At 55.8% G+C, this 22,342-nt stretch overlaps 1 protein-coding gene across 1 annotated transcript in view; it reads right to left on the minus strand.

Moving 5' to 3' along the window:
- Window positions 1–3,409: 3,409 nt before the first annotated feature.
- Window positions 3,410–22,342, minus strand: part of CACNG3 (calcium voltage-gated channel auxiliary subunit gamma 3) — a 33,850-nt gene continuing 14,917 nt past the window's right edge. The window contains exons 2-4 of the mRNA XM_054080792.1: window positions 8,209–8,292; window positions 6,128–6,268; window positions 3,410–4,872 (exon numbers count right to left, since the gene is read on the minus strand). Of these exons, the coding sequence (XP_053936767.1) occupies window positions 4,361–4,872; window positions 6,128–6,268; window positions 8,209–8,292 (737 nt within the window). The 3' untranslated portion in view covers window positions 3,410–4,360. The remainder of the gene's footprint in view (window positions 4,873–6,127; window positions 6,269–8,208; window positions 8,293–22,342) is intronic.

Here is a 22,342-nt window from a genome sequence, read left to right on the forward strand (position 1 = left end):
GTGCTGGTCTTTTCTCCCTGGGATCCAGGACCAGGATGTGTGGGAATGGTGCAAAGCTGCACCGGGAGAGGCACAGACTGGGCACAAGGAAGGATTTATTTACTGAGAGGGTGGCCAGACCCTGGAACATGCTTCCTAGGGAGGCACTCAATGCCCCAAGCCTGCCAGTGTTTCAGAAGCATTTGGCCAACGCCCCTGATGCCATGCTTTAACTTCTGGTCAGCCCTGAATGGGTCAGGGAGTTGGAGCAGATGAGCATTGTGATCCCTTCCAGCTGAAACGTTCTATTCTGCACTGTTTTATTCTACCCTACCAGTCGCGTTGAGGAGCTCCTCACACAGGTGCTGTACAGGTGGCCCAACACCAAAGGCAGCACTGATGCAGCAGCCCTAGAGGTCTTCTCCCCACTCATCTGAGCAGCTCCAGAGCTGCTTTACACCACCAGCCCCACTGTGAACGAGCTGTGGGACTGAGGCAAGTTGTGGAGGTTGGAAACAAAGTGGAAAGGCACCAGCACGAGCAGTGGCCAGACACACAGCCTCAGAAACAAACAATTCCAGGTCATATTTAGCCTCGAGTAAGAGCAAGTTGCCCGCTGCCCGACTCTCCGGCCCCGGCACGGAGGAAGGCAACAGCCTGCACACATCCTGCGGCACCACCTGCTTCTTCTCAATGACTTAGGGGATAACTTTGTTAGCTTGAGAAAATCAATCCACCCTTTGAAACAAATCAAAATCCTTTCGCAGCCGATCTCCCGCCTCACTGCCCCTCAGGAAAAGCACTGACACCACAAATGGTCCTGCGTGTGGCTTTAACCACACCTGAAGGCAACCGAGCATCCCGCGTGTGCACAGGACACGGCACAGCAGCATCCTCGCCCCTGACAAAGTCGCTGTGATTTACTGACACAACGGCAATAAATACATAATGACAGCAGTGCTGATAACGATAACACCACTTTTGGTTATACGATCACCACTCACCGTGCTGCAGGAGTTAATCCATCTGCAGCCCGTCAGGCGTTTTCCTGGCACACACCGCACCCCTGCGCATGGGCCAGCCCTGTCCTGGGGACGGGGACAACCACCCATCCTGCCAAAAAGAGCTCAAACTGTGCAGGCACCGCACTGCTGTGGGGGAAAGCCCACTGTCAGGGAAGGGATTAATTAAGAAATGATGCTGTTTGCAGGCTTGGCTTTGCCTGATCAAGACAAACAGGGTTTCTTACCTGCAGCAGCCGGTGACTCAGCCGGAGCCTGCTTCCTGGAGATGTAATTCTGAAAGAAAAATACATCTTTCCTTTAAGCCACAAAGCGTGCGCGTGTGTAAAATCCAGAGCCTGATGATGTGACCACGGTGTCAGAGTAGATGGACAGAGGCTTCTGCTCACGGCACCATAACCCATCCTTGTGTTGGCATCGCTGTGGCCAACCCTGCCAGCACAGGAGGGTGGGAAAGGAAGGTCCTGGTGTGGCTTTCAACCCATGTTTCCATGATTGGTTTCTAAGGACCTGCCTAAATGTGCTGCTCTATGTGCCTTGATCCTGGCAGTCACCCCACCAGCCTCCCTTCCGAGCATTCCTCCTTCCCCTTGCCGAGAGCCATCAGTCCCAGCCAGGTTCCACCGCTCCCCCCGGGGGCTGCAGGGCTGGGGGCTCCAGTTCAGCGCAAAGACCTTCCTAGCAAGACTGGTTATTATCCATAAGGATTTAATATCAGATTAAAGCTGGGGAGGGGCTCTTGATCAGGGAATGCAGGGATAGGATAAGGAGAATGTTTTACAGCTGAAAGAGGGGAGATTGAGATGAGATTTTAGGAAGAAATGTTTTGCTGTGAGGGTGGGGAGGCCCTGGCCCAGGTTGCCCAGAGCAGTGGTGGCTGCCCCATCCCTGGAGGTGTTCCAGGCCAGGTTGGATGGGGCTTGGAGCCCCTGATCCAGTGGGAGGTGTCCCTGCCCGTGGCAGGCGGTGGGACTGGGTCCCTTTGAGGTCCCTTCCAATCCAAACCATACCATGATTCAGATCTTTGTCAAGGACAGCCACAGCCCAGGGGTGCTTTAATACATTAATAAAGCAACCCTGTATACCCTCAGACGCCGTTTTTGCAGGGCAGCCTGGTGGCAACAGCGGCTGCGGGAGCTGGGCAGTCCTGCAGCCACACGCCAGGGAGGATGAACCGCAGCTCATTCCACGTTCCGCACTGCCAGCTCTTTCACTACTTTGTTTTTAAATATGTCCCTAAGATCAGAGTGCTACGCTTCCTCAACTGTTTTTAATAAATGCAATCAGCAACTACGGCAATTAAGAGGTCTAATTAGCATCTGAATCCGTCTTCTCACACAACCCCTTTCACAATAGCAATAAGAAACGTTGGAGATGCAGAACGTGTGCACACAGGGACCTGCCAAGGGGCACAGCCCCTGCCAGGGCATTTGTGGTGCTCTAGGAGGGATTTAGCTCCGGCACAGCTCCCAGGCCAGACTTCCCAAACCCACCTGCATATCATACCTGGGAAGAACTAGTATGGCCCTACACTCGGCCATACTCCAGCTTTGGGCAGGAGACCCAGGTCAAGGCTGCTCAAAGAAATGCACCCCAGGCACCAGATGTTTCCCTTCTGCAGAGAGTACGAGTTAAGTAAGAGCTCTGCTGGCCCCAAATTATCTAATAAGCCCCCTCAGGGCCTCCCTGGGAATCCATCACTTTTGTCGGAAGGTTAAATGAGATTTCAATTAAGTGACACGTCAAATTGTAAGGCCATCTGCTTCAAAACCACCTCCGTTCAGATGAGCTCTGCTCTGGCAAGAGAAGGCGGCTTCGCGTTTCCAGCCAAACCCGGGGCTGCACACACACGCCTTGGCATTTCAAGCCTCAGCTCCTCTGTGCCAGCGAGCGCTGGCCCCCGGCTGTCGCAGGCAGCTGGCACAGCCCCACCGAGCAGCTTGGAGGGCACAGGCTCATGCTGACACCCCGCAGGTGACAGCGAGCACAGCCCAGAGAGGTGCTCCCCAAGGAGATCTTGCAGTTGGCTCCCAGCTTGGCATTTCCCTGGGAGAGGGATCTTGCCGTAACTGCCTTGGGATGCCCATGGGGAGGGGACATCACTCCACCACAGCACCTTTTCATAGCATCATAGAATCACTTGGTTGGGAAAGACCTTTTAAAAAAAAAAAGGAAAAAAGGGAAAAAGGGAAAAGACTCTGTGAGCTGCCACTGCCCATCTGATTTACCCCCAAGCAAACCTGAGCAGGGGCTGCGCCCCGAGACCTCCTGCAGCCAGGGAGCCCCAACCCCGCGCACCCCACGCAGCCGCAGGAAAGCTTGAGGCTGCTGTCGGGCGCTTGTGAGACAGCGCATGCCTTCCAGCTGCCTGCAGCAGGGTCAGCGCGACCTATTCAGCCAAGTAACTCGCCAAAATGGACAATTTTATTGTTCTTTTTCTCATGGATCTCCCAGCCATTGCGCAATCGTACGCCACCCACACGCAGACCGCGGCCGGCAGCCCAGTCACCCAGCTCCTTCTTCAACACCGCCACACCAAGCGCTGGTTGTGCCCAGACAGTAATTTGTGACTGCGTGTGTATTAATTTTAGGGAATTAATTCATTTTCTTGCAACATTAGAGGTTAATTAAACGCTGGCTACTTGCTACCAGTCATTGGAGGAATTCTGCTCCTGAGTCCTTTCATGGCCTGAATGCACCAAAGGAAGAAAAAAGGAAAGGAAGAACGAAGGAAAGAAAGAAGCCCTTTCAAGACCTCAGAAAACTGCAAAAGGATGTTTCTTCCAACCCGACATGACAAAATTGAATTCCAAGCTATTTAATGCATGCACGAAACGCCATAGAGAAACCCAGCCCGAGCGCTGCATCCATCGCAACAGGGAAAGGGGTTGGTGACACCAGCACTCGCTACGGCACCGACTCCGTGCTTCAAACTCAGGGCTTCCAGGCGATTTCGCTTAAATGTAACTACCAGATTAAGGATTCTCACAGACAGGGCTATCGCCAGCATTTCCATGGGACATACAGCTACAGTAACACTGCGATTATGAGCAACATTAACGATGGAGACCTCGGGAAGCCACTGTCCCAGGTGGGGATGGAGGTCCTGCTCAGTCTGCAGGGGCACCACGGCCAGGGTCACGGTGCAGCCCCATCCCCTCCTCGTCGGGATAGGAGGGACGTGGGGGTCCCGGTCCCACCATGGCCTGGCCCGGCCAGGGGCATTTTGGGAGTGAAAAACCATCCCTGTGGCTCAGGGCACGGGCAGCCATCTGGGTTTGTCCTTAAAAACAGGATCTCATGGGTTACACCGTTGTGAGGATGATGTCATGCAGCCTGACGAGACGCCCCTGTCCGCCTCAGACCGGCGTGGTTCGTCTGTTGGCCGGGTTGTTGTGCAAAGACTCCTTGAACTCTTTGGGGATGGAGTTATGGACCTGTAAAAAACCGTGGTCCCGCTCCGAGTTGAGCAGCGTCCCCATGGTGACTTTGGAGGGATCCCTGGAGAGGGTGAACATGGAGATGTCGGTGGAAGGGATGGTGCTGAACGCCTTGCTGACGGGCGACATGTCCCGGGACCGGGGCTCGGTGGAGCGGGAGCTGGACCGCCGGCGGAAGCGATACCTGTAGGGGGGGAGGCGGGTGAAGGCTGACTTCTTCAGCAGCTCCGAGTGGGACTTGGCACGGATCTGGCGGTGCTTCTCAATGTACATGTGCACGGCGATCACCCCCACCATCTCGGCGATGATGAAGGACAGGGCTCCGAAGTAGAAGGACCAGCCATAGGAGTAACTCTTCTTGGAGTCGCTTTGCCCTGGGTCCCCCGTGTTGGCCGAGATGTAGACGATGATCCCGATGATGTTGCTGAGACCTTTAGGGAAGGATGAGAGTGAGAAGCTCTCGCTTGAGCAGCCAGAAAGGGACAAGGGATGGCAGCGTCCCAATCCCCTCCTGGCTGCGGCGTGGGGCAGGCTGGAGGAGCCTCTCCCTTCTCCTGCCCCCATGACCCACGGGTGCCCGGCAGGCTGGGAGGGTTCTGGAGGCACATCCCCATAGGCACCAACCCACCCACACTGGGGCCAAAGCCCCTTGCAGATGTCCCCCAGCACACATCTGTACCCACAGGCACCCGGTGCCTAAGTGCATCGAAGAAGACCGAGGGGCAGGAGCAACTACTGCTAATTTCTTTCGGAAAGGGACATTTCCAGAGTCAGTTTTGCTCTGCAGAGCTGCTCGCCCAACACTGGGGCTGCAGGAGCTTGACCAGCGCCGGGCGCTGTGGCTGTGGCTGGAGCAGAGCCAGCCCATAGGGCACGGAGGGGATCCCTCCAGCACAAACCCATCATGCTGGGAGGGGGAAATAGCTCCATCTCTTTTCATTTCTAGTGGAGCCCAGGGGCTTTATTTGGGATCCGGGCAGTTTTGCACTGCCAGCAGCACCGCGGGACTGTGTGCAGGGCTGGGGAGCAGCTGATTGATTCCTGGATTTACTTAATGAATCAATTATGTTCTTTCTGTTGTTTTCTCATCTGCATCAGCAGCTCCTGCCAGCCGAAGGAGGGAGAGCAATTTGTCTCTTTGTGGGGAGAAGAAAAACACAAAATAGAGCAGTTCCTTGAGACAAAGACATTGTCATAAGATAATCAGTGCAAGCGCTGGGGAACAGCGCACAGAGGAATGAATAATCCAGAAGGAATGGCTCTCGAGAGAGTGATTTTCCTTGGAGGACTGCACCAGCACAGCGCCTGCCCTCGCCTGGCCCCACAACCCGCTGCGTGGTGGCAATGGAGGGCAGAGCCCCCCAGCCCTGCGCCGGGGTCGGGTGCTCCCTCCGTGGGGTGGCTGCACTTCAGGAGCCCCTCCTGGGCCGCAGCGCCTGCCTCGAGACTGGTCAGGGCAAAGCAAAGCGGACACTTAAAGTGGACCACGGTGACCACTTGTCAGAAACCTCTACTGTTTTCTCCCCTATGATAAGGGTTTTTCCACCAGGACAGCTCACAAACCCCAGAATCCCTCTGTGCTGACAGCCCAGGAGGAGCCCCAAACCATCTGCAGCTCCCCTGTGTCTTCCCACTCTTCCACACCAGGATTGCTGCCCCGATCCCAACCCGCCAGGCAGCTCCTACCTGCAGAGACGAAGAAGATTCCGGCGCTGAGGATGACGTTGTGTTTGCTCTTGTAGAACTCGCTGGCTGCCACGCACAGGCCCCCGAAGAACAGCAGACCCACGCTGAGGATGGGGAAGATGCTGGACGCTCTTACTGCACCTGCGGGACAGGGAGCAGGGCAGGGTTTGATCCCACCATCGCCGGCTGCCGGCACCTCCCGTGCCAGTGCCCAGGAAGAGCTGCTGCAAAGCCAGGCGGGGTTGCTGCCAAGGGATAGGGGAGACCCTGCACCAGTTCCCTCTGTGCATCCTCTGCTTCTCCCTGAGCTGCTCTGCTCCGAGCTTGCTCTGGAGCCCAGCACCAGCCCTGCAAGCCCTGCAATTCAGGCTTCCCATCACAAAAATAGCTTAAAACCTGAATTTACTTTTTTCCTCCAAGGCTATTTCAAGGAATTCTTTCTTGTCATACAGTCAGCACCAGCAATGTACCTTCCCCTTACCAAACACACCACCCACGGGTTCAGGCTACAGACATGACTGTGGAGCCCGGGGACTGCAGAACCCCCAGGTCCCACCAGCCTGGCAAGGAAAGGAGCAGTTCTGCCAACCTCAAGGGCCAGGAACCCTTTTTTCTTGGGTTCCCAAACTATCCTAGTTCCTTTAAAAGGCAAGAAGTTGCAAATTCACACACCTGAAGTTCAACAAAAAGTCATTTTCTGATGCAAGGGAGGAGCATTACCAAAATGAACAAGAAGCCCAAGATGCTAATCCCACCATGTGCGATGCTGTGGCCCCAGCACGTGGCTCCATCCCCAAGGGGCTGAGCTCTGGCAGGAACCATCTCTGCAGGCGCAGGAGTTGCTGGCTGAGAGCTGCACAGAGAAGGGTCTTTTCTACTTGGCCTATCAGAAGTTCAGCTTCCAAAATGACAGTAAAGAGTAATTAATGCAGCAAATCACTACCTGCCGCACTGAAAATACACTGTGCCTTGGTTTGGGCTCTCATCCCTCTATTAGGGCCTTTATTAAAAGCACAGAGATGCAGAGAAGCCCCATTAAAATGCCATTCTGGGGTCTTTAAAATAGACTTTTTATTTTAAATGCGGGAGGAGGTGGGAGAAGAACTTAAATGCTAATCTACTAAAATTGCAAACCTCTTCCATTAGACACATTCCCCTCTTAGAAGGGTGAGCAGAGCTGATGGCTCCCTGCAGAGCTGGGAGACAGGGAGTTCAGAGCAACATCTGGATGAGCAGCAGCTGCATCAGGCAGGAGACAAGCAGGATGGGTGCCAGGGGTCTCGTCATCCTTGGGGATTCCTCCCAGCCCCAGTAGCTCAGAGCTCAGCGATGCCAGCACCTCTGAGGCTGCTGTGCACCACTGCTACCTCAATGTTCTTATTTGCCTGGAAATTCACGTCTTCAAATGGACTTTTTGCTGTGCAGGCTTTGCAGGCGGTCACACCCACGTGTGTGTGTGCTGATGTGCCGCGTGGTGCACGTCTGTGTGGGTCAGGGTGTGCATCGTTTAGGTCTGACATCTCTCAGCCTGCGCCCGGGTGCCCCAGCACCCACCTGCCCAGTGTGGGGGGACATTGTCCCTCCTCTGCAGGGTCAGCATCACCTCACCCTCACGTTCCTGATGCAAAAACCTCATGGGTCTCTGCCAGCTCCCAAGCCAGGAACACCACCAGCTCCCTGCACTCAGCTGCTGCTGGCAGGGGACATGGAAAACACCCATCGCACTCTCCTGGCAAATCCTGCCTGGGTGCAGAGCCCTGGGAACAGGGAGACTGACAGGAACACAGCACCCCTGCGGTGCCACGCCAGCGACCTGCAGGGTCCTGGTCCCCAGTGGCCCTCACACCCTGACAAGCTCGACACAGGATGTGGGAACAGCGTGGCCACATGTATGGAACCCCGAGTTACTGCTGCTGCACAGGGAGCCGGGGGTGCTCAGGCCCATCAGCCCGGTGCCAGTAGTGGAGGGGACCCCCTGGGTGAAGCCCTGGGATATGGGGAAGGGGGTGCCAGCACAGCGCCGGGTGAGGGGTCCCCGGGAAGCACACGCAGCTCTGACATGCACAGGAAAGCAAACTCACGGAGGAGATACTCAGCCGTGTCTTGTTCGTAATCTGCATCCTCGGGGAAGTGGTCGATTTTCTTGCACACTCCTCGGAAAGTTCCTGTGAAGACAGAAGCCAGGAAACCTTCAAACCTCTCTGTGCTGGCAGGAGCTGCACAGGGCCAGCACGGCAGCAGCCCAGCAGCCGCTCCTCACTGCTTGGCATGGAGCTGGCAGCGACCCCAAACGCTGCCCTCAGCCCCCAGGGATGCTTTGGTCCTCCGCTACTCCTGCATCCTCCAAGCACTGCTTGTGCCCTCCGGTGGGGCTGCATGTTTATATCTCAAACCAAGTCCTGCCATTAGCAGCGGTGCTGAGCCGGGAGGAGAAGCCCAAGCTGCCCTGCTCCCCTCGCAGCCCCACGGGCAGAGCCTCTCCAGCTGCATGGTGCTGCGAGGACATGCTGGGAGCTCAGAGGTGCTCAGCACGGCACTGCCTCTGTCTGGCTGTGGCCAAGCTTTCCACTGCTCCTTGGAAGTACCCGTGGACACAGCAAGGCTCGCCTGGCCCCTGTTTTCTCCAGTGAAGGCGAAGCAAAGCAGAGCAGGCACACTCTGGCTCCCAGAACCCACTCTACCAACCCCCTCATTGGTTTTGACAGAGAATTGATGTGGCTGTAAATAAACACTGCTGGCCTTCAGGTCCCAGCACCACCTTATTCAGATGCATCAGAGAAAATGCTGTGTGGCTGCAGCCCAGGGCTCACTCTGGCATCTCAGGGTCATCTGCTTTCATGTCAAATTCCTGCTGGAATGACAACAGCACTGGAGTCAGAGCAGCTGCTCGAGCAGCCCCGGGTCTGTGCAGCACCAAGACACCAGCGCAGTGCTCCCAGTTTGGCTGCACTGCCCTGGCCCACGGCTGTGCAAAGAGCAGCTGCGATTAAATGCTGACGTACAAACACAGGGCACAGGCTGCTGCGTGGACGAGGATCCTCAGCACGTTTGCTAAAGAAACCACTGGGCTGCAGCTTAACTTCTGAGTTGCAATTTTTTTGGAGACACAGGTAAGTTTATTTAAATGACTACAAAGAACTTCTGGCCTGCTTACCCCTCCCTGCCCCTTCTCAGCCCTGCTTCATGCCAGGGATGTGGCAGCTGGGGCAGAGGAGGCAGAAAGCTGCCCAGATGACCTGCCCAGACCCCATTTCCAGCCTGCTTTCACATGTGCCCCCGCACACGCATGCGCACCCATACGCAGCGGTGACAGCGCCCAACACCGCAGGTGGGCATCGCAACGGAGCCTGGCGTGGGCAGGAGTGCCACCTGCCCCATGACGCCTTCCCCTCCTGCTCGTGGGTCCCCTGGCACAACTGTGGAGCGGGGGCGAGAGCAGCCCCAGCGCAGTGGGCACCGGCAGTGCCTCCTGGAAGGCTGGGGAAGGAGGCAGATGCTCTGGCATCTGCTGGCCTCCCACTTCACGTTTGGGAAAAAAAAGGCTCTTTTTCTATGGCATTTCCCCCCTCCTTCTGCCTTTGAAGCAAAACAAACGCTTTTTGCTTTTCAACGCGTGCCTGTTTGCCTTGGCTTCCTCCTCTCTGCACTTGCGGGCTCAGCGCTCTCCTGCGCCAAGGCCGTGCAATTGTGCCGTGAGAGGAAAAAGCCAAGGGCAGAGCAGGCTCGGGCAGGTGATGTCCTGGGGACTCAGTTGTGTGCTGTGAGACACAGCTGTGTCCACAGTGGGGGACGTTTATGGGACAAACAGGGGAAGGGACTGGCTGCGAACGGGCTCTTGCCTCTTCTCATCCACCCACCAGCCCGGTCCATGAGCTACTGATGTACAGGCAGAGAGAAATTACAGGCATTAGAAAATAATAAAAAGAAACCCCTGTCTATGCACAGTTGCGCTTATGGCTTTGTCGTGATGGATGCAGCCCATCACCTCCTGCGGATGCTACAAGCCGGCTCCTCAGGGCAGCCCGCCAAGGCGCCGTGCACCGCACTCGCTGTCTGCTGGGGATGGCTCCGAGCTCGGCTCGTGCCACGGTGCTGGATGGGGACACAGCTCCTCCAGGAGCTGAGGCAGCAGCAGCCACTTCTGCCTGCAGGATTCACAGAGCCGCCTTCTCCAAAGCAAGTAGCAAACGCTAATGCAAGAGTGTGCACGAAGCTTCCTCTGCAAGGCGGACAAATAAAATCATGGAATGGTTTGGGTTGGAAGGGACCTCAAAGCCCATCCAGTTCCACCCCCTGCCATGTGCAAGGACACCTCCCACTGGATGAAGGGGCTCAAAGCCCCATCCAACGTGGCCTTGAACACCTCCAGGGATGGGGCAGCCACCACTGCTCTGGGCAACCAACACTGTCCTTGATGATAAATGGGGAAACTGAGGCATGGAGTGTGGCTTTTCTGCAGCGACAAGGGGCGGAGTGAGGAATTGCTGCAGTGTCTCCCTACAGGAAGGACAGCCCCTCACGACACCAGTGCTGGAGCACTGGTCAAGTCACACTGGCTCTGTCTCTTCTCCCATAGGACCAGAAAGGACTTGATGCCAGTGGACAGGGCTCCAGGCAAGAGAAGCCAACCTGCACAGTGCCCCACACAGCGGCACGCTGCCAGTCTGCGCTTAGTCTATGGGCTCGGGGGAGCTGAGCAGCGTGACAGGCATCAATTAAAACAGGAGATGAAGCTCTGGAGGTGGCAAGCTGTCATCCGAACGGGAGACACGGCATCCAAGGGAGAACTGCCTGCTCCCGTTGCTTTGGGAACTGCGGGCGAAGGGGATGCTGAGAATGGGCACCACGAGCGGATCTGGTGAGGTACCAGGAGGATGGCAGCTGCACAGCACAGCCCCCATTCTCCTCCTCCTCCTCTTCTCAGCTCTTGGGTATTCACCCACCTTCTCTGACCTTCCTCCTGTGCCCGCCAGCAGGGCTCTGCCCCATGCATCCCAGAATCACCCTCACCTTTGTCTTTTTGCTCTCCAGTCATCGCCTTGCGCTGCCAGAGTGGATCGTGCCAACCTGTAGCACCCCAAGACACTTCTACACTCTGCTGGACCCAGAAGAATGCACTGAGCCAGTCTGTGCCCAGACACACTGGGTCCACCCGGACACATCTCCAGCCTCACCCAGCGCTGAAGCTTCTGTTTCCAGTTGTCTCCAAACGCCTGGGTCCTCACTCTGCCTCAGAGTCCTGAAGCCCCGACCTGCTCTGCTGGGACAGATCCACCCTCTTGGCTTTCAATGGCCGCAAAGCTGCTGTCAGCCAGGATGCCCGGGCAGGGCTTTGCAAGAGCTTCTCCTGCAGCACCAGCTTCCGGGATTTGCAATGTCTAAGGTAAATCCAAAACCACGAGGAACAAGGGCGAGCCCTGCAGGAGGCACCTGCGAGGGCAGAGGATGCCCTGTTCGGATGCAAACACCCCCTGCCCTGTGGGCTGCCAGGGCCAGGGCACAGAGCTCACCTGGGGTGCAATGCTCGCCCATCCACTCATCCCTCCCTCCCTCTGCAGCAGTCAGGACCACATGCAGCTCTGCTGCAGCCTCTCTGCCCCACCAGGATCTGTGATGTCCCCGCTTCCCCCAGCCCCTTCTCTGGGCAGAGGCACAGCCTTTGCTCAGCATCACTGCTGCAGGACCCAGCACCAACTCCCTCCTGCTGCGGAGGGGAGCACCAAGCAGCCCTGGCCGAGCGGCAGGAGTGGGAAACCACAGCAGCATTGCTCATATTTGCTCCGATGCTGCAGTAGGCATGGAGCATCATGTCCCTGCAGGTGCCCGGTGGACTGGGAGAACCCCATGGAGGCTGTACGTTTCGAGCCAGGGCTCACTATGTTGCTCACTCGTTGACGCTTCACCCTGCAGGTGGCTTAGCAAAACCTGCCCCCGCACAAGGCAAAGGGAGCCCCAGCCCCGCGGGGGACAAGCAGGATGGCACATAGTGCGGGGAAGGGGCAGCCCCGCTGCCTGCCCGGCTCCATGGCATCCATTTCACGCTCTGACATTTATTTTGGCTCCTTTGCTCCCTCTGTTCATTAACTGATGCTCGTCACCATGGTGACCGCTGAGTCACCTGACACACCATTTCCGAGCCTCCAAACAAATATGACAACAAAGCTTAAATCACAAAAAGCCCCTTCTGACCCCCAAGCCCCTCCCTGAGCCCTGGCCTGGGGAGGTGCGGCTGGAAAGGGCTCCGGGGAAGGATGGGGTGGCTGCGCCCAGCTCTGGCAGGAGGCTCAGGCCCCACACTCATGCCTGGCACATCCTGAGCCATCGCATCCCCGGTGACAGCAGACACAACTCTGGGCTTTCCTCTCCTGGCTTTATAGCTGGACCCTGGTCAAGGCAGTGTTAAAACATCACGCACATAAAGGAAGTAGGTTTGGTCCGATTTGCTAACATCTGGAGCCTTCTTCCCGTGTCCACATTTTCTTAGCAAGGACTCGAGGCAGAGGTGATGCCAGATCGCCAGCTCTGTGCCATCCCTGCCCTGCTGCCAGAACTGAGGCTGGGAGCTCAGGCACACAAATGCTCCGCTCCTGGACCTCAAGCCCTGCCCAGTGCCAGGGTTGCCTGCATGTGGAAAACAGCTGGGGAGGAATGGTCAGCGTGGAACTCGGCAAGACGCTGCCCAGCCTCAGACGCTTGCTCCAGGCACTCACAGCCTCAGCCCCTGCCAACACCTCACCTGGGTGGCTCGTGTCCCGTGCCAGATCCCACTCTGTGAGACCCTAACACCTCGCCTGGGTGGCTCGTGTCCCGTGCCAGATCCCGCTCTGTGAGCCCCCAACACCTCACCTGGGTGGCTCGTGTCCCCTGCCAGATCCTGCTCTGGGAGCCCCCAACACCTCACCTGGGTGGCTCGTGTCCCTTGCCAGATCCTGCTCTGGGAGCCCCCAACACCTCACCTGGGTGGCTCGTGTCCCCTGCCAGATCCCGCTCTGGGAGCCCCTGTCCTGCACACAGCTCGCAGAGCACCTCGCGCTGTGCAGACGGGATCAGGATGCTGCCTCCCACCGCAACCACCGCTCATTCAGAGCCGGTGGTCGGACTCCTCTCCTGCCGCCGGGAGCATGCAGGGCTGCCAGAGGCTGCTGCTTTCTGCACATCGCAGCCTGCTCGCGAGTAATTTCCCCAGCTGCTGCCCATGCCCGTGATGTGACTACGCGCTGCGTGCATGACTCACACCACCTTGGGTTTAATTCATCTGCCGGCCGGGAGAGCGCCAGCAAAGGCAGCGTACTGCTGCGGTTATTCATTCCCCGCTCAGCTCTCTCTGTGGTACATCTGGGTAATTTTCTCTCCCTATTAGTGTGAATCCTGATTAGCCAACTTCGCTTATCGCTGCACTTCCCTGCCCGGCGCATCAGCAGGCAGTTCTGCTCACGGCAGATCGTGCAGCTCTGCTTCGGAGCCTCCTGGCTGGGAATGGGGAGCCCCGGCTAGCTGGCACTGCCCCCCTCGCCCACCCCAGCACAGGACAGCTTTTCCCTTTGCCTTTTTCTGTACAGAGGAATCACCCGCACCCCCCCCTGCTCCAGCACGGTCCTGCTCAAGAACACACAGAATGCCCCCAGCTCAGCCTCCCCACACCAGCACATGCTCCCGAGGTCCCCTCAGATGCACAAACAGGCATGAAGGTGTCTGGCCAACAGGGTCCAGCAAGGAGCCATGGAAACAAGGGTTTGAGGGAGCAGGATGAGTGCTAGCCACAACGCCTTTGTCATAGAATCACAGAATGGTCTGAGTTGGAAGGGACCTTAAAGATCATCTAATTCCTCCCCCTGCCATGGGCAGGGACACCTCCCACTGGATCAGGGGCTCCAAGCCCCATCCAACCTGGCCTGGAACACCTCCAGGGATGCAGCAGCCACCACTGCTCTGGGCAACCTGGGCCAGGGCCTCCCCACCTTCATTGTGAAGAATTTCCTCCTAATATCTAATCTAAATCTTCCCCAATTTAAAGCCATTACCCCTCGAACTGTCACTTCATGCCTTTGTAAAAGGTCCCTCCCCAGCTTTCTTGCATGCCCACGTTACACAGCCCTCCTGTTTCGCTGTTCTTCCCTGGAGAAGCTTTTGTGGACACACAACCTGCTGCCACCCCGGAGCTCTCCTGCAGCCGCCGTTGCCGCCAGCCCCAGAGGCAGGAGCTGCAGGGCTGCAGCCGGGCATGCCGAGCCACCAGCAGCACGAAACACTGCTGCTGTGCCCAGCGAGGGGAGGCACAGCCCCACGGGCTGGTGCGTTCAAGTCCTGTAGTTCAGCCAACGGAGCAGTACCATCAGCAAGGGGGAAGCTGGGGCGCTGGGGATGAGCCACGCTGTCTGCAGATGAGGCACTCACAGCCAGCCAGGACGAGTGTGTCCTTCAAACGCTCGGCTGTGCAGCACGGCACTGCACTCCCTGCCCAGGCTGTATTAAAACCTCTGCCACGTAGCTGAGCACAGAGCAGCTCTCAGCTCCTCCTGCAGCCCAGGCACTTCCAAACAGCACAGAAGAGCAGCCAGCATGCTGGAAGAGCAGCCAAGGAGCCCAGCCAGGCGATGAGCAGCCCTAATCTTGGTGCCGGGCCATGACAGACCCATCAGGGTGGGCAGCAGCACGCAGAGCTGCGAGAACATCCCGCATCCCTCTCCTCCGCTGCAGCAAGAACAGAGCCCAGTACCAGACACACGAACCTCAGGGCCAGGGGAAGTCTCCCTCTCTCTGTCCTCCTGCTCAGAGGTGTGAGGGGGCACCAGGACATGGTCAGTGTGGGTGCCCCCAGCACTGCTGTTGGTTAGACCTCTCCCGAGGTGCTTGCTCCACCCTTGTCCTCCACAGCTGACCCCAAGCCCTCATCAGGCAGCAGAGCAGCGTCTCTCATGGCTCTGCACCAGTCCCAGCCAGGTTTGGCTCAAGGCTTCGATCTAATGGTCTCACTTCCACACAGGGCCACCCTCTGGCAAGCGACCAGCCTGGAGGCACCCCGAGCATCCCCAGGCACTGCAGGGGAGGCCTCTCCAGCTGGCAAATCATCCAGGGCATCTTCCCTGTGTAAGCACTGTCCTGGCACTGGGAGCATCGGCTGCAGGGGGTGTCCCTGCCCGGCAGCTCCCGACTCACTGCAGTTTTAGGTAATATTGGATTTAATTTGGACGAGATGAACCCCTAACAGATTTTGTATTCACTGCTTTTGCAAAGGCATCCCTTCCCCTCCCGCGAGGCTGTTTTGTATCCCGCAGGCCATGTGATTGTTTGATCCCTCTCATCCCCACCAGATCAGAGCATCCTCAGCTGCACGTTAAACAACGTGACCAACGCCAGCCTCCCGTGATTCCCCCCTCTCCCCTGGGCCAGGGCTGCCTCACACAGGGAGACGGTTCATTTCAGTAGGGTTTCATCACTGCTGCTTTAGTTCTTTTCTGTTTCAATGTACACACACTCTGCACTGCATTTACTGGAGAATGCAAAGGCAATTAATTGATTTGATCTCAGGTCTTTTTGCTCTCAAAGCCCTTTTCCCGAGGGAGGGCAGTGTGGGAGGGGCGAGGGAGTGCAACGTTCCTGATGGTGGAAGCACAGCTGAGAATATCGATCCTAACCCACAGAGCCAGAAGACTAAAGAGCTCTGGTTCTGGTTCTAAAAATCTCATAACTTCTATCCAGCGGAACACTTTTCCAGGGACTATTCTGGCTGTCACTGCTCAGCGTGCAAACTAAGACTCAGGCTGGGGAAGATGAGCTAACACTCCTCGGGAGGAGGAAATTCCTCTCTCCCCTCAAGCTGCCTGGCTCAGGAGGAGGAGATGTCCCAGGCAAGGTCACGTTCCAGCCTCAGCTCTCCACACCTCCCAGGGAATTCAAGCAATTTATCTCCTAAGTTGTGGTTTGCTGTAATGGCCTTCCTAAAGGCCCCTCATCACGCTAAATCCATCTGGAGGAGGTAGTGAGGTCATTATGGTTTAAGTTCTCTGAAAATTCGTATTCGCTGGAGAATCAGAGGTCTAAGCTAAGCTGGCAAGCGCTGGGGTATGAGCCTGCGGCACATCCTCAGGGATGCTCAGGCTCTGCACTCCCTTGAGTAACAAGAGCAGGATACTTAAATATCTCCAAGGAATTAAACTTCAGGGCTCATCTTTTTTTACCTCCCACCCACCTCCCAGATGCTTGGAGAGACAGAAAGAAATTCATCTTTACTGTTCCCCAGCTTCACGCTCTACAAGCCACCCTGAGGCTCTTTGCATAAGGTCCCCGGTGTGAGATCGCAAAGCTGAGGTTTCAGGTCTCTATCACCCAGAGACCAGCGGTCACTATGGGAGCGCTGGCACCACACAGCTCCCACACGCCAGCACCTGTCCCACACCCCTGGGAAGGGCTGCTGGGTCCTGGCCACCCCCAAAGCATCTTGGTCACCTTCCACATGGCAAAGTCTTCGATACAGCCTGGTTTCAAAGACACCACAAACAGCTAAGAAAAGCATCCGGGAAGGGTGGCGGGATGGCTCTGGACACCCTAGTCCCAAGGCTCAGAGCAACCCAGCTGGAAGAGCTGCTTGAGCCAAGGATGCTGCCCAGTGCAGCGGCTGCGGGAAGATGTCTGCTGTCCTCCCAAAGCCAGGGAAGATGCGGGGAGACAGGTGAGCACCAGGCCTCACCATCAAATTGGTTTGGTGATCCTCGAGCCTGTGACTGTCACCACTTTACACAGCCATCTGCTTAAACTCCACCAGAGAGCAGCTAAATACCCTGTTCGTTGGTATAAAGAAAGCCCCCGCTCTGTATTACTCTGCAGCCAGCAGCTCTCTCCTCCTTGGGACAGATGCTGGGCTCCCCAGAGAGAGCCAGCGGGATGAATCCTCCTGCCCAGGACTGACATCTCCCCTGGGTACATCCCCTTTGCTCCAGCAGCCCACGACTAAGACCTGCTGTGGGCTCACCCTCATCACTCCGCATGCCCATCATCCCAGCAGCCCAGGACCAAGATCCGCCTCTGGCAGCCCCACGCCAGCTTCCCACTGGGGTAGCATCACAATCCAGCTCCATCCCCACTTCACACTCTCTCCCCCTCTCTGCGATGGTGGTTGGTGGCTGAGCAGAGTCACCTACACAGAGATGCCTTTTCTGAAGGATTTTTAGCCTGTTGTAGGAAAAAAAGTAAACCACAGTGGAAAAAACCCGAGGCAACTGAAGCGAGCGCAGCAGCGAGGAGGTGGCAGAGGTGGGCTCTGCCGTGACGGCGTGGCTGGACGCTGAGGACAGCGCAAGCACATGCACAGCAACACAAGAACTGAGCTCCCTCGTGTGTTCCCAACAGCTTGGCAGGGTTTGGGGAGCAGCCAGTGCTGGGCATCCCCAGGGGTCCCGTCGGGGCAGTCGTGGGCACAGCCCAGGCACTCACACCCAGCAGTGGGCTGGGAGCTTCTGCCAGTTTTAGCCTGTGAGGTGCCGGCGACCGACGTGTGTCACTGGGACTTCACTCCCTCAGCATCGCTAAAGGGGAAAAAAGAAAAAAAATCAATCTACATTTTGACAGTGACTCATCATCTCCCATTCTGGAATCTGTGGGGTTGCTGCAACCTACACAAGGCAGTTGAGAAAAGCAAAACAATTCTGAATAATAGAGGAGGAAAAAAAGTTTGAAACCGATGGGTTATTTCCAGCACTGCACTTCAAGGGCTTCGCTTTGGTTTTCTCATTATAGAAGTAATCAGGTAATGCACCAGAGCCGCCTTCCAGGGTCTCCCCCCGGTGCCCTCCAGGGTTTTCTCCCTCCCTCCCATCAGTGGATCCCATGGCAGGGAAGAGCCCCACTACAAAGCCGGCTTGTGGGAAGGTGCTGGGCTTTCCCAGACAGGATGAGGTTGGAAGGCAGAGGGGGAGCTGCCAGCGTGGGGGCCAGAGCGCTGCCGTCCCCTCCGGGGCTCACGGGGCGAGGGGCAGCAGCGCCAGAGCCCCAGATAGGGCTGGGGAGCAGAGCACTCAGCAGCGCAGCCAAGGAAAGCGCTTCATGCTTTATCTTTGACAGTGAATAAACATTGATTTGTGTTTTAAAAGGTAATCGACGTTCCTGTGATAGCAAACTGAGGGCCAGAGAAGCCAGACCCAGTGTAAATAAGCCATGTGCTAGAAATTAATGAGCTCCACTGATTAAGTTTATCCGTTTAGGTTAATACAATTCTAGTAATTAAAAAAATAACTTTTGCTCATTTGCCTGCTTGCAGACGTTGATGGTGAGAGATGGGGCTGGAGCCCTGGTCCTGGCTGAGCATCCCATGCCTGAGGCACCAGGAGCTCCCTCAGCACAGACGCAGCCAGCACAGGATCTGGCTCTCGCTCCTTTAATGATCATTTTGGATTCACTTGGGTTCACTGATGAGGTTCTGGGAAGGGTTTGCCTTCCAGCCTTGTCTTCAGCTATCAGTGACAGAGGTGGCCAGCCCAGCCCCAGGGCGATTCCTGGATCACAAAGGCTTTTACTAAGATGACATGGGGAAGGGGGTCTGCATGGGAGCTCTGTGCCCATTGGGGAAGGAGGGCTTGGGATGATCCCTGTCCTCCCTTTTCCATTTCCTTTCACTGCTCAGAACTGGAGCATCTGGAAGCTCTCTAAAGGGTTTCCACCATACTGCCCCACTCCAGCGGTCTCTTCCCTGCATGCATCCCCATCCTCATCCGCAGCAAATGGCATTGGCCACTTTTCCCCAGCCAGGCTGCTGTGTGATCCCTGCTGCAGACCACACTGTGTAACCCTATCCTCCCCCAGCCCTGTGCACCTCCGAGGGGCTCAAGAGGGTTTGAGGCAGAGCACTGGTAGCCCTGCTGGCATCCCCTGCCAGCACTGACTGGTTCATCCAGCCCCCAACATCACCCGCTGTGGAACCCCGCAGCTGCACACGCCTGGCTGCAGGCACTGCGATGGCACCTGGAGGACAGCAACATGGACTGCTCCATCCTGGGACCTTCCCAAACTGCACTTTTGCTGCCTGCAGAGAGGTCTGGAAATATCCACCAGGTAAAAAAATTCCCCTGTTTTCCCACAGGGAGCCATCGCTCCCCAAGCCACAGCTGCCAGACACCCGCCCTGCAGCAGCTGGGGATGCGTTCGAGAGCAAAGGTTTCATTATTGCTTTTTATGCCTTCAGCAAGCTGTCCTTCACGATAATTTCTGCCTGCCTTGTAACGGCTCTTCATTTAACTTGTTGAAATTCATGCCCCTTTCCATTTCTCTTCTTTGGACACAACTTCCGTGGATCAAAGGATGTCTTTTTCTCTCCTTTGCCCTTCCATTATCACAGAATAGTTTGGGTTGGAAGGGCCCTTAAAGATCAGCCAGTTCCAGCCCCCTGCAACGGGCAGGCACACCTCCCGCTGGATCAGGCTGCCCAAGGCCCATCCAACCTGGCCTTGATTATAATGGCTTTTTGGTCTTGACTGCTGGTGCACCTCCAGTCTGTCTCTGTTGCACCTCACCAGCCCCCTCTGGTCACTGAATAATCCCACAGATGTGGCTAAACCAAGACTCATGCCCCTTGTTGCGGATCAGCTCCTCCAAAAAAGCATCATTTGCAGTGTCTATAACTTCTATTTCTGCATCGCATCTCAGGGTGCCCTTTCTACAGGCTGGGGAATAACCAGAGCTTTAGGTTAACATGGTCCCTCCTTGGCCACCCCAGCATCTCCAGCACAGCACCCTGCCTCGTGTCAAACCTTTCCTGGGCAGCGACAGCTCCTGAATCCACCCCAAGAAGGCTGGAGGTCACCGCTCCCGGAGTGGTCAGCAATGTGATGGCATTAAACCAGCAGCAAAAGGAGGGAGGAAGCAGGGAACAACCAAGCCCTCCTTCAGCACAACATCAAGATGGTGAGAACAGAACTCACCAAGAAAGCAAGAGGCAGCCCCTCGGCTGCCTGCACACCCCAGCCACAAGCTGGGGTAACAAACCGAAGGATCCAAACTGGATCCTGGAGCAAGTTTGACCCATTGCTTAGCCCCACAGTGACACCTGAACAGCCAGAACACGGAAAATTGATGGTGACACCTGCCCCAAAAAGGGTCCAGGTGGGAAAAACAAGGATCAAGAGTGTGAAAACCTGGGATATCCTCTGGTTGAACAACCTGCCAGTAATTCAGATGTGATCTACAGGCACAGAGCGCTCCAGTGTCTGCTCCGACCCCGAGCTAAGCTTGGGCCAGCCCAGCCCAGAGGCTGCTTAAACTCCTGTTTATAATAAGTAGGAGAGAAAGCTGCATTATGATGGGAAGCTGGAGGTTTCACTCCGCCGGTATTAAAATGTCCTCTGAATTTCTCAAAACCTATAAATGATAATTTCATAGCTCTGAAGCGTGGCATCCAGCACAGGGGAGTGCTATTTTAGACTCCGTGTTGACAGCTGAAGGGGAATGGATCGCAGAATTAAAAACTAGTTGCTGCTCAAGTCCAAGCAATCATGACTTGATTACACTGCTGATGGGCAAACAGAGGCGAGTCCAAGGCACCACCGTGTATTCTTGGTGCTCTGAAAGGTCAGTTCACAGAGCAGAAAACAATTATAAGCCAAATCAGTTAGGAGAATGGATTTAAGCATAAAAGTATGGCTGTGAATAGAGAATAATTTAAGTGTTTTACCTCGAACCTCATAACAGAAACAAGAGTTTGCATCAGTTTAAAACCTGCGTGGCTAATAAGTAAACAGCTATATAAATAAAAACAAGCTCAACAAAAAGAAGAAGGGAAATATTTATAACTCTGAATACAAATCAGCAATGAGAAATTGTAAAGCGCAGAGAAAGGACGCAAACAAACAGGAGAAAACCCATCAAAGCATCTTTGCCCGATGCATTAGAATGAACAGCAGCAGCAGAAAGGAGCAGTCCTATCACTCGTTCCCAAACACGAGCGGCAGAAGCGTTAGTCACAGGACCGAGAAATGTTAAATAACTGTTATTAGAACTGCGACATTTCATATTCAGCATATTCGCATCCCAGAGCTTGAAGAGACACGCGGAAGAAGCTGATGGAACGATTAACAGTGATGCTTACTGCCTGGCCGGGAAGGTCCCCATGAGGGTGAGGATGGCAATGCTCCACACAGGGCAGCAGTGGCTGTGGCTGTCCCCCTCCACGGGCATCCGATGGGGACCGGGAACAAGGGGACAGGCCACAGGGTGATGAGGTCACTGGTTACCAAACCTGCTTTGCGAGCACTGGAGAGACAGGGGCTCCAAGCACGGAGCCCGGGACACAAGCGGGAGATGAGTGCGATGACCAAAGGTGCTACCCTGGTGCTTTGATGCATGGAAAAACAGCTTCAAAGGCTCCTTCTAGTAGTGTTCCAGTGCTGAAAGGGGCTCCAGGAAAGCTGGGGAGGGGCTCTTGATCCCCTGAGTGCAGGGATAGAACGAGGGGAAACAGTTTTCAGCTGAAAGAGGGGAGATTGAGATGAGATCTTAGGAAGAAATGTTTTGCTGTGAGGGTGGGGAGGCCCTGGCCCAGGTTGCCCAGAGCAGTGGTGGCTGTTCTATCCGTGGAGGTGTTCAAAGACAGGTTGGATGGAGCTTGGAGCCCCTGATCCAGCGGGAGGTGTCCCTGCCAGTGGCAGGGGAGTGGTACTGGATGGGCTTCAAGATCCCTTCCAACCCAAACCGCTCCACGATTCTATGAGAGGTTTTATTCCCTATTCCAAAGGGAAGCAGCTGCTCATATCTGTGACTGACAGCATGGCCTGTTTCCCAAGGAGGATGTCAACAAGAGCCGGGAGGGCTCACAGAGGCAGCCAGCTCAGGGATGTGCTGCAAGGAGCCCACCAGGCAAGCCAGTGGACCCCTCTGCGCAGCCCGATCTCAACCGAGCGCTGCAGAGGCCAAACTGCAGCCTTAGGGCTGCAAAAACCAAATCATTTTCCAGAGGAGCCCCACAGTGCAGAATATCAAGGCTAAAAATATGTAAATCGCTGTGGAAAGCACTGTCAGAGCTTCAGCCAGACGAGCGAGTTGCCAAAAGGCAATTTTGAATCTCCGAGCTCACTGCACGAGGCATTAAAAAGGTCACTATTTCTGAAATCGGGATCTTTACAAATAAACACATTTGCTGAGGACTCGGTGAGTCATGCTGGAGCGCAGCACAGAGCATTTCCAACCTAATGCTTCTGACAGGCCACGAGCAGGGCGATCTTTTCATGTTTA

The sequence above is a fragment of the Cuculus canorus genome, chromosome 15, assembly GCF_017976375.1.
Source record: "Cuculus canorus isolate bCucCan1 chromosome 15, bCucCan1.pri, whole genome shotgun sequence".
In the NCBI taxonomy this organism is placed as follows: domain Eukaryota; kingdom Metazoa; phylum Chordata; class Aves; order Cuculiformes; family Cuculidae; genus Cuculus; species Cuculus canorus.